The following is a 12462-nucleotide window of genomic DNA, read 5'->3' on the forward strand; positions in this document are numbered from 1 at the left end:
GTCCGAGTCCAAAGCGGGGGAAGTCAAGGATCGAGGGAGGCAGTCAAGAGTCCAGAGGGAGATCTGGGGAAAAGTGAGACGCACAGGTCACTTTCCAGGCGACGGAGGATACTGCGGGGACGACACACACTGAAACACAGAGAGAGCAGGATTGCATCAAGCAGGACATGGCTTACTGTACGCGAACAGAAGGTTATATTCCGGCCCGGCATGGCAGCTTGTGCAGGCTTAAGAAGGCAGCTCGATCATTACAGGCAGGTGCGCTGATTGCTGGTGAATGATTGCAGCTGGCGGCTGCTGCAGGGCGGAGACGTGCGCGGCGCGTCCCTGGATGTGCGCGGCCGTGTGCGTGTCCCGAGGTGCGACAAGCAGAGCGCAAGGATGAGGGCGCATTGGAATACGCCCTGGCCATGACACAACTCTTAATTACCGATTCCGATATCAACCGATACCGATATACACAGTGGTGGAATTAACCCATTATTATGCCTAATTTCGTTGTGATGCCCCCGCTGGATGCATTAAACAATGTAACAAGGTTATCTAAAATAAATCAACTCAAGTTATGGAAAAACAATGCTAACATGGCACTGGCATATTTATTATTGAAGTCACAAAGTGCATTATTTTTTTTAACATGCCTCAAAACAGCAGCTTGGAATTTGGTACATGCTCTCCCTGAGAGAGCATGAGGAGGTTGAGGTGGGGGGGTGTATATTGTAGCGTTCCGGAAGAGTTAGTGCTGCAAGGGGTTCTGGGTATTTGTTTTGTTGTGTTTATGTTGTGTTACGGTGCGGATGTTCTCCCGAAATGTGTTTGTCATTCTTGTTTGGTGTGGGTTCACAGTGTGGCGCATATTTGTAACAGTGTTAAAGTTGTTTATACGACCACCCTCAGTGTGACCTGTATGGATTTTGACCAAGTATGCATTGCATTCACTTGTGTGTGTGTGTGTGAAAAGCCGTAGATATTATGTGATTGGGCCGGCACGCAAAGGCAGTGCCTTTAAGGTTTATTAGCGCTCTGTACTTCTCCCTACGTCCGTGTACACAGCAGCGTTTTAAAAAGTCATACATTTTACTTTATGAAACCGATACCGATATTTTCCGATATTACATTTTAAAGCATTTATCGGCTGATAATATCGGCAGTCCGATATTATCGGACATCTCTAATTACAAGCCATGTTCAAATACTTTCATTGACCTTGCACAGAGGCCTTTAACAGGGATCAGTGACCTCTAGTGTGTTTGTGTAGGTACTGCAGGGAGGTGGAGAAATTTAAAATAGTGGCACAGGGGTTAGTGCATGTGCCTCACAGGGGTTAGTGCATGTGCCTCACAATACGAAGGTCCTGAGTAGTCCTGAGTTCAATCCCGGGCTCGGGATCTTTCTGTGTGGAGTTTGCATGTTCTCCCCGTGACTGCGTGGGTTCCCTCCGGGTACTCCGGCTTCCTCCCACCTCCAAAGACATGCACCTGGGGATAAGTTGATTGGCAACACTAAATGGTCCCGAGTGTGTGAATGTGAGTGTGAATGTTGTCTGTCTATCTGTGTTGGCCCTGCGAGGAGGTGGCGACTTGTCCAGTTGCCAGCCAGCCATTAGCGTACTAGTTATCAGCCAGCTAAAAGCAGTCCTGTGCTGTATTCTTTGGATATATTATAATATAATATAATATAACACTTTTCTACTTTGCATCAGTCCATCTTAGATGAGCTCGGGCCCAGCGAAGTCGGAGGCGTTTCTGGGTGTTGTTGATAAATGGCTTTTGCTTTGCATAGTAGGGTTTTAACTGGCACTTACAGATGTAGCGACAAACTGTAGTTGCTGACAGTGGTTAGTCTAGTACCCGCAGTCTTTTACTACGAAGCCACGCTTGGCATTGTCTTGCTGAAATAAGCAGGGGCGTCCATGATAACGTTGCTTGGATGGCAACATATGTTGCTCCAAAACCTGTATGTACCTTTCAGCATTAATGGTGCCTTCACAGATGTGTACGTTGCCCATGCCTTGGGCACTAATACACCCCCATACCATCACAGATGCTGGCTTTTCAACTGAATGTAGATAAATGGAGCGGAGTAAAAGTAGCATTTCTTCGCAATAAATATACTCAAGTAAAAGTAAAAGTATGTTGCATTAAAACTACTCTTAGAAGTACAATTTATCCCAAAAGTTACTCAACTAGATGCAACGGAGTAAATGTAGCGCGTTACTACCCACCTCTGGTCTTGGGGTCCTTTGCCTGAAAAACGTCAAAGAGACCTCTGTTGTATAATATTCATGTTAGCATTTAAGATAGCTACAATTAGCGCTCTAGTTGCCAGCTAGCCATTAGCACCACAATTCAATTAAAAAAAAAAAAAGTCGTTAGGGCGTTGCCGCTCCATCTTGCCATTAGTCTGGGGGTCCTTACCCTAGAAAACGTCAAAAAGACCTCTGTATTATAACATTCATGTTAGCATTTAAGATAGCTAGCGATTACTGCTTTAGTTGCAAGCTAGCCATTAGCTCCACAAATTTATACAAAATATATAGTTAAGGGGTCGCCGCTCCATCTCGCCATTAGTCTTGGGGTCCTTTGTCTGAAAAACGTCAGAGACCTCTGTTTTATAATATTCATGTTAGCATTTAAGATAGCTACTATTAGTGCTCTAGTTGCCAGCTAGCCGTTAGCACCACAATTCAATTTACATTTTTTTTAGTTGGGGTCGCAGCTCCATCTCTCCATTAGTCTTGTGGACCTTGCCCTAGAAACCGTCAAAAATACCTCAGTATTATAATATTCATGTTAGCATTTAAGATAGCTCGTTATTACCGTTTTAGTTGCCAGCTAGCCATTAGTGCCACAATTTCAATTAAAAAAAATATATATATAATTAGGGGGCCACGCTACATCTCGCCATTAGTTGGCCTGGAAAACGTTGAAAACCTCTGTAATATTTTATTAATGTTAGCATTTAAGATAGCTACAATTAGCGCTCTAGTTGCCAGCTAGCCATTAGTGCCACAATTCAATTAAGAAAAAACTGTCGTTAGGGTGTCGCCGTTCCATCTTGCCATTAGTCTTGGGGTCCTTGGGCTAGAAAACGTCAAAAAGACCTCTGTATTATAATATTCATGTTAGCATTTAAGATAGCTAGTGATTACCGCTTTAATTGCCAGCTAGCCATTAGTGCCACAATTCAATAAAAAAAAAAAATATATCGTTAGGGGGCCACACTACATCTCGCCATTAGTTGGCCTGGAAAACGTTGAAAACCTCTAATATTTTATTAATGTTAGCATTTAAGATAGCTACAATTAGCGCTCTAGTTGCCAGCTAGCCATTAGTGCCACAATTTCAATAAAAAAATAAAGTTAGGGGGCCACGCTACATCTCGCCATTAGTTATAAATGATAAATGGGTTGTACTTGTATAGCGCTTTTCTACCTTCAAGGTACTCAAAGCGCTTTGACACTACTTCCACATTTACCCATTCACACACACATTCACACACTGATGGAGGGAGCTGCCATGCAAGGCGCTAACCAGCACCCATCAGGAGCAAGGGTGAAGTGTCTTGCAGTTGGCCTGGAAAACGTTGAAAACCTCTGTAATATTTGATTAAAGTTAGCATTTAAGATAGCTACTATTAGCGCTCTAGTTGCCAGTTAGCCATTAGTGCCACAATTTCAATAAAAAAAAAAAAAATATATATAGTTAGAGGGCCACGCTACATCTCGCCATTAGTTGGCCTGGAAAACGTTGAAAACCTCTGTAATATTTGATTAAAGTTAGCATTTAAGATAGCTACAATTAGCGCTCTAGTTGCCAGCTAGCCATTACCATTAGTGCCACAATTTCAATAAAAAAAATAAAATAAATATAGTTAAGGGGCCACGCTACATCTCGCCATTAGTTGGCCTGGAAAACGTTGAAAACCTCTAATATTTTATTAATGTTAGCCTTTAAGATAGCTACAATTAGCGCTCTAGTTGCCAGCTAGCCATTAAAGCCACAATTTCAATAAAAAAAATAAAAAATACAGTTAGGGGGCCACACTACATCTCGCCATTAGTTGGCCTGGAAAACGTTGAAAACCTCTGTAATATTTGATTAAAGTTAGCATTTAAGATAGCTACTATTAGTGCTCTAGTTGCCAGCTAGCCATTAGTGCCACAATTTCAATTAAAAAAAAAAATATATATATAGTTAGAGGGGCCACGCTACATCTCGCCATTAGTTGGCCTGGAAAATGTTGAAAACCTCTGTAATATTTTATTAATGTTAGCCTTTAAGATAGCTACAATTAGCGCTCTAGTTGCCAGCTAGCCATGAGTGCCACAATTTCAAAAAAAAAAAAAAAAAAATATATAGTTAGGGGGCCACGCTACATCTCGCCATTAGTTGGCCTGGAAAACGTTGAAAACCTCTGTAATATTTTATTAATGTTAGCATTTAAGATAGCTACAATTAGCGCTCTAGTTGCCAGCTAGCCCTTAGTGCCACAATTTCAATAAGAAAAAAAAAAAAAAAGTAGTTAGGGGGCCACGCTACATCTCGCCATTAGTTGGCCTGGAAAACGTTGAAAACCTCTGTAATATTTGATTAATGTTAGCATTTAGTTGCCAGCTAGCCGTTAGTGCCACAATTCATGTAAGAAAAAACTGTTGTTAGGGTGTCGCCGTTCCATCTTGCCATTAGTCTTGGGGTCTTTGGCCTGGAAAACGTCAAAAGAGACCTTTTGTATTATGTTATTCATGTTAGCATTTAAGATAGCTAGCCATTAGCGATGCTTGTGCTCATTGTCAGCTAGCCATTAGCGTCGCAATTTCATACAAAATATATACTTAAGTGGTTCCCTCTCTATATCGCCATTCGTCTGGGGGTCCTTGACCTGGAAAACGTTGAAAGTCCGCTGTATTATTATGTTCATGTTAGCATTTAAGATAGCTAGCCATTAGCGATGCTAGTGCTAGTTGCCAGCTAATAATTAGCAGCGGCAACTGCCAGCTAGCAATTAGCGCACTAGTTAGCATCTAGCTAATATCAGCGCTGTTCTTTAAATATCTTGGTATTGCACAATGGGTAATTAATGTACCTTTAAAGATACAGGATATATATTTAGGGGGTCTCTGCTCCATCAGTTTGGGGGTCCTTGGCATGGAAAACGTTGAATACCCCTGGTTTAACATCTTTATCTTCAAACAAACAGGTTCTCATGCGGCTCAGGAGCACTTGGGTGTGGCGTACGTCACACTAGCAACACCAGAGGACATCAGTGGACACGACCATCACGCAGAGGTCACAACAGCTGAGGTTACCGTGATTCCGGGTTTTGGTTGGGAACCCATCCAGTCCTCTGGTCGCCCACCCGGCACCGCCGCAGAGGTTGTTATTTTCATCTCAAACAGCACGGAAGCACATGATCACACAGAACCAGTCCACAATGTCACAGATGAACCTGAAGCCAGGAGTGAAACTACAGACCGAGAATCAGGTCTCTGGTCAGAAGACAATCCAGAGGACTTTGTTTTATCAAACCTGACTAAATCGCCAGAGCACCGCAGTGGATCTTCCACACATGAACCTCATCCATTGGACTTCCAAACAATGCGGATCCCTCATGTGACACCACACCATCAATCAAAACCTACCTCCACCCCCCTGCAGGAGTCTGGAGGCAACACAGAGTCCAGTACTGCCACCCCGCAGGAAGTCTCAAAGGATGGAGCGGAGGTGTGGACCACCAGCACCACAAGCGGACATGAAAGAGGACAAGAGGAGACCAGTACTGACGCTGCCTCAGGTAGGATGCAAGGATGCACTGGGTGTCGCATTGAAGACCACACCTTGGAGAACTTCACTGACCCAACTGTAGACCCTCAAGTACCGACCACCATGGCAGCTAGAGGAGAAGTCACCTTAAGTACTGGTAGGTACACACCTCATGTAACACCTTAAGTACTGGTAGGTACACACCTCATGTAACACCTTAAGTACAGGTCGGTACACACCTCATGTAACACCTTAAGTACTGGTAGGTACACACCTATGTAACATCTCAAGTACTGGGAGGTACACACATCATGTAACACTTTCAGTACTGGTAGGTACACACCTCATGTATCACCTTAAATACTGGTAGGTACACACCTCATGTAACACCTTAGGTACTGGTAGGTAAACACCTCATGTAACACCTTAAGTACTGGTAGGTACACACCTCATGTAACACCTTAAGTACTGGTAGGTACACACCTCATGTAACATCTCAAGTACTGGTAGGTACACACATCATGCAACACTTTCAGTACTGGTAGGTACACAGCTCATGTAACACCTTAAATACTGGTAGGTACACACCTCATGTAACATCTTAAGTACTGGTAGGTACACACCTCATGTAACACCTTAAGTACTGGTAGGTACACAGCTCATGTAACACCTTAAGTACTGGTAGGTACACACCTCATGTAACATCGTAAGTACTGGTAGGTACACACCTCATGTAACATCTTAGGTACTGGTCGGTACACACCTCATGTAACACCTTAGGTACTGGTAGGCACACACCTCATGTAACATCTTAAGTACTAGTAAGTACACACCGCATGTAACATCTTAAGTACTGGTAGGTACACACCTCATGTAACATCTTAGGTACTGGTAGGTACACACCTCATGTTACACCTTTGGTACCAGTAGGTACACACCTCATGTAACACCTTAAGTACTGGTAGGTACACACCTCATGTAACACCTCAAGTACTGGTAGATACACACCTCATGTAACACCTCAAGTACTGGTAGGTACACGCCTCATGTAACACCTTAAGTACTGGTAGGTACACACCTCATGTAACACCTTAAGTACTGGTAGGTACACAGCTCATGTAACACCTTAAGTACTGGTAGGTACACACCTCATGTAACATCGTAAGTACTGGTAGGTACACACCTCATGTAACATCTTAGGTACTGGTCGGTACACACCTCATGTAACACCTTAGGTACTGGTAGGCACACACCTCATGTAACATCTTAAGTACTAGTAAGTACACACCGCATGTAACATCTTAAGTACTGGTAGGTACACACCTCATGTAACATCTTAGGTACTGGTAGGTACACACCTCATGTTACACCTTTGGTACCAGTAGGTACACACCTCATGTAACACCTTAAGTACTGGTAGGTACACACCTCATGTAACACCTCAAGTACTGGTAGATACACACCTCATGTAACACCTCAAGTACTGGTAGGTACACGCCTCATGTAACACCTTAAGTACTGGTAGGTACACACCTCATGTAACACCTTAAGTACTGGTAGGTACACACCTCATGTAACACCTCAAGTACTGGTAGGTACACACCTCATGTAACACCTCAAGTACTGGTAGGTACACACCTCATGTAACACCTCAAGTACTGGTAGGTACACACCTCATGTAACACCTCAAGTACTGGTAGATACACACCTCATGTAACACCTCAAGTACTGGTAGGTACACACCTCATATAACATTTCAAGTACTGGTAGGTACACACCTCATGTAACACCTTAAGTACTGGTAGGTACACAGCTCATGTAACATCTTAAGTACTGGTAGGTACACACCTCATGTAACATCTTAGGTACTGATAGGTACACACCTCATGTAACATCTTAAGTACTGGTAGGTACACACCTCATGTAACATCTTAAGTACTGGTAGGTACAGTATACAGCTCATGTAACATCTTAAGTACTGGTAGGTACAGTATACAGCTCATGTAACATCTTAAGTACTGGTAGGTACACAGCTCATGTAACATCTTAAGTACTGGTAGGTACACACCTCATGTAACATCTTAGGTACTGGTCGGTACACACCTCATGTAACATATTAAGTACTGGTAGGTACACACCTCATGTAACATCGTAAGTACTGGTAGGTACACACCTCATGTAACATCTTAGGTACTGGTCGGTACACACCTCATGCAACACCTTAGGTACTGGTAGGCACACACCTCATGTAACATCTTAAGTACTAGTAAGTACACACCGCATGTAACATTTTAAGTACTGGTAGGTACACACCTCATGTAACATCTTAAGTACTGGTAGGTACAGTATACAGCTCATGTAACATCTTAAGTACTGGTAGGTACAGTATACAGCTCATGTAACATCTTAAGTACTGGTAGGTACACAGCTCATGTAACATCTTAAGTACTGGTAGGTACACACCTCATGTAACATCTTAGGTACTGGTCGGTACACACCTCATGTAACATATTAAGTACTGGTAGGTACACACCTCATGTAACATCGTAAGTACTGGTAGGTACACACCTCATGTAACATCTTAGGTACTGGTCGGTACACACCTCATGTAACACCTTAGGTACTGGTAGGCACACACCTCATGTAACATCTTAAGTACTAGTAAGTACACACCGCATGTAACATTTTAAGTACTGGTAGGTACACACCTCATGTAACATCTTAGGTACTGGTAGGTACACACCTCATGTTACACCTTTGGTACCGGTAGGTACACACCTCATGTAACACCTTAAGTACTGGTAGGTACACACCTCATGTAACACCTCAAGTACTGGTAGATACACACCTCATGTAACACCTCAAGTACTGGTAGGTACACGCCTCATGTAACACCTTAAGTACTGGTAGGTACACGCCTCATGTAACACCTTAAGTACTGGTAGGTACACACCTTATGTAACACCTCAAGTACTGGTAGGTACACACCTCATGTAACACCTCAAGTACTGGTAGGTACACACCTCATGTAACACCTCAAGTACTGGTAGGTACACACCTCATATAACATTTCAAGTACTGGTAGGTACACACCTCATGTAACACCTTCAGTACTGGTAGGTACACAGCTCATGTAACACCTTAGGTACTGGTAGGTAAACACCTCATGTAACACCTTAAGTACTGGTAGGTACACACCTCATGTAACACCTTAAGTACTGGTAGGTACACACCTCATGTAACATCTCAAGTACTGGTAGGTACACACATCATGCAACACTTTCAGTACTGGTAGGTACACAGCTCATGTAATATCTGAAGTACTGGTAGGAACACACCTCATGTAACACCTTAAGTACTGGTAGGTACACAGCTCATGTAACACCTTAAGTACTGGTAGGTACACACCTCATGTAACATCGTAAGTACTGGTAGGTACACACCTCATGTAACATCTTAGGTACTGGTCGGTACACACCTCATGTAACACCTTAGGTACTGGTAGGCACACACCTCATGTAACATCTTAAGTACTAGTAAGTACACACCGCATGTAACATTTTAAGTACTGGTAGGTACACACCTCATGTAACATCTTAGGTACACACCTCATGTTACACCTTTGGTACCGGTAGGTACACACCTCATGTAACACCTTAAGTACTGGTAGGTACACACCTCATGTAACACCTCAAGTACTGGTAGATACACACCTCATGTAACACCTCAAGTACTGGTAGGTACACGCCTCATGTAACACCTTAAGTACTGGTAGGTACACACCTCATGTAACACCTTAAGTACTGGTAGGTACACACCTCATGTAACACCTCAAGTACTGGTAGGTACACACCTCATGTAACACGTCAAGTACTGGTAGGTACACACCTCATGTAACACCTCAAGTACTGGTAGGTACACACCTCATATAACATTTCAAGTACTGGTAGGTACACACCTCATGTAACACCTTAAGTACTGGTAGGTACACAGCTCATGTAACATCTTAAGTACTGGTAGGTACACACCTCATGTAACATCTTAGGTACTGATAGGTACACACCTCATGTAACATCTTAAGTACTGGTAGGTACACACCTCATGTAACATCTTAAGTACTGGTAGGTACAGTATACAGCTCATGTAACATCTTAAGTACTGGTAGGTACACAGCTCATGTAACATCTTAAGTACTGGTAGGTACACACCTCATGTAACATCTTAGGTACTGGTCGGTACACACCTCATGTAACATATTAAGTACTGGTAGGTACACACCTCATGTAATATCTTAAGTACTGGTAGGTACACACCTCATGTAACATATTAAGTACTGGTAGGTACACACCTCATGTAATATCTTAAGTACTGGTAGGTACACACCTCATGTAACATCTTAGGTACTGGTCGGTACACACCTCATGTAACATATTAATAAGTACTGGTAGGTACACACCTCATGTAATATCTTAAGTACTGGTAGGTACACACCTCATGTAACATCTTAAGTACTGGTAGGTACACACCTCATGTAACACCTTAGGTACCGGTAGGTACACACCTCATGTAACCCCTTAAGTACTTGTATGTATACAGCTCATGTAACATCTTAAGTAAACCTAAAATCATCAACCCGGAGGTTGGGTCTTGGGCGCAGTTGGGTGTTCCAACAGGACAATGACCCCAAACACACGTTAAAAGTGGTAAAGGAATGGCTAAATCAGGCTAGAATGAAGGTTTTAGAATGGCCTTCCCAAAGTCCTGACTTAAACATGTGGACAATGCTGAAGAAACAAGTCCATGTCAGAAAACCAACACATTTAGCTGAACTGCACCAATTTTGTCAAGAGGAGTGGTCAAAAACTCACCCAGAAGCTTGTGGATGGCTACCAAAAGCGCCTTATTGCAGTGAAACTTGCCAAGGGACATGTAAGCAAATATTAACATTGCTCTATGTATACTTTTGACCCAGCACATTTGCTCACATTTTCAGTAGACCCATAATAAATTCATAAAAGAAGCAAACTTCATGAATGATTTTTTGTGACCAATCACTCTATCACAAAAAATAAGAGTTGTAGAAATGATTGGAAACTCAAGACAGCCATGACATTATGTTCTTTACAAGTGTATGTACACTTTTGACCACGACTGCATATCTACATATATATATATATATATATATATATATATATATATATATACATACAATAACCCAAAGTTTTGTCTTTAAAAATATATATGTCTGTTATTGGCATTTATTTAAAACAAATAAATATCAAAATGGCCCCACATACTGACTTTTCAATATGCGGCCCTCGGTGGAGAAAGTTTGGACCTCTGCACTACATCATAAACACTTGATGTCCAATCTCCTCTGCAGACTCGTGCCAGGAGCAGCCATGTTTGAATGGAGGAACGTGCGTGGAGGGCGAGGTGCCCACCTGCCTCTGCCTGCCTGGATACGGCGGCGCCCTCTGCCAGACAGGTCAGACGGCTGCCTGGGACGTGACCTCCCCCCAGGACCTCGCTGACGTTTTCTCTCACCTTCACGCTCACAGACGGCGAGGCGTGCGAGGACGGCTGGGAGAAGTTCCAAAGCTTTTGCTACCGTCACGTGACCTCGCGGCAGAGCTGGGAGGGGGCGGAGCAACACTGCCGGACGATTGGCGGACACCTGATCTCCATCATGACCCCTGAGGAGCAACATCACATCAATGGTAATCCTGGATTCTGGGAATAGTAAAACAACTTTTCTACCACGCTGAACAATTGTTTTGGAGAATACACATTTGTAGGCTAAGCAGCAGGTGGCGCCATATAACCACTAAATGTAGGCACATTTTACACATATACACACACATATTTATATCAAATATATATGTATACATATGTGTAAAATGTGCCCACATTTAGTATTATGTATGTATATATACTGTACATTGTGTGTGTGTGTATATATACAGGTAAAAGCCAGTAAATTAGAATATTTTGAAAAACTTGATTTATTTCAGTAATTGCATTCAAAAGGTGTAACTTGTACATTATATTTATTCATTGCACACAGACTGATGCATTCAAATGTTTATTTCATTTAATTTTGATGATTTGAAGTGGCAACAAATGAAAATCCAAAATTCCGTGTGTCACAAAATTAGAATATTACTTAAGGCTAATACAAAAAAGGGATTTTTAGAAATGTTGGCCAACTGAAAAGTATGAAAATGAAAAATATGAGCATGTACAATACTCAATACTTGGTTGGAGCTCCTTTTGCCTCAATTACTGCGTTAATGCGGCGTGGCATGGAGTCGATGAGTTTCTGGCACTGCTCAGGTGTTATGAGAGCCCAGGTTGCTCTGATAGTGGCCTTCAACTCTTCTGCGTTTTTGGGTCTGGCATTCTGCATCTTCCTTTTCACAATACCCCACAGATTTTCTATGGGGCTAAGGTCAGGGGAGTTGGCGGGCCAATTTAGAACAGAAATACCATGGTCCGTAAACCAGGCACGGGTAGATTTTGCGCTGTGTGCAGGCGCCAAGTCCTGTTGGAACTTGAAATCTCCATCTCCATAGAGCAGGTCAGGAGCAGGAAGCATGAAGTGCTCTAAAACTTGCTGGTAGACGGCTGCGTTGACCCTGGATCTCAGGAAACAGAGTGGACTGACACCAGCAGATGACATGGCACCCCAAACCATCAC

General features: G+C 42.7%; 1 protein-coding gene across 1 annotated transcript in view; it reads left to right on the forward strand.

Annotated features, from left to right (window-relative positions):
* bcan (brevican) overlaps positions 1-12462 on the forward strand; it is a 59267-nt gene that overhangs the window by 29799 nt on the left and 17006 nt on the right. Inside the window, exons 8-10 of the mRNA XM_072913055.1 lie at positions 5200-5919; positions 11146-11250; positions 11324-11482. Coding sequence (XP_072769156.1) covers positions 5200-5919; positions 11146-11250; positions 11324-11482 — 984 coding nt within the window. The remainder of the gene's footprint in view (positions 1-5199; positions 5920-11145; positions 11251-11323; positions 11483-12462) is intronic.

The sequence above is a fragment of the Nerophis lumbriciformis genome, linkage group LG04, assembly GCF_033978685.3.
Source record: "Nerophis lumbriciformis linkage group LG04, RoL_Nlum_v2.1, whole genome shotgun sequence".
Classification (NCBI taxonomy): Eukaryota; Metazoa; Chordata; class Actinopteri; order Syngnathiformes; family Syngnathidae; genus Nerophis; species Nerophis lumbriciformis.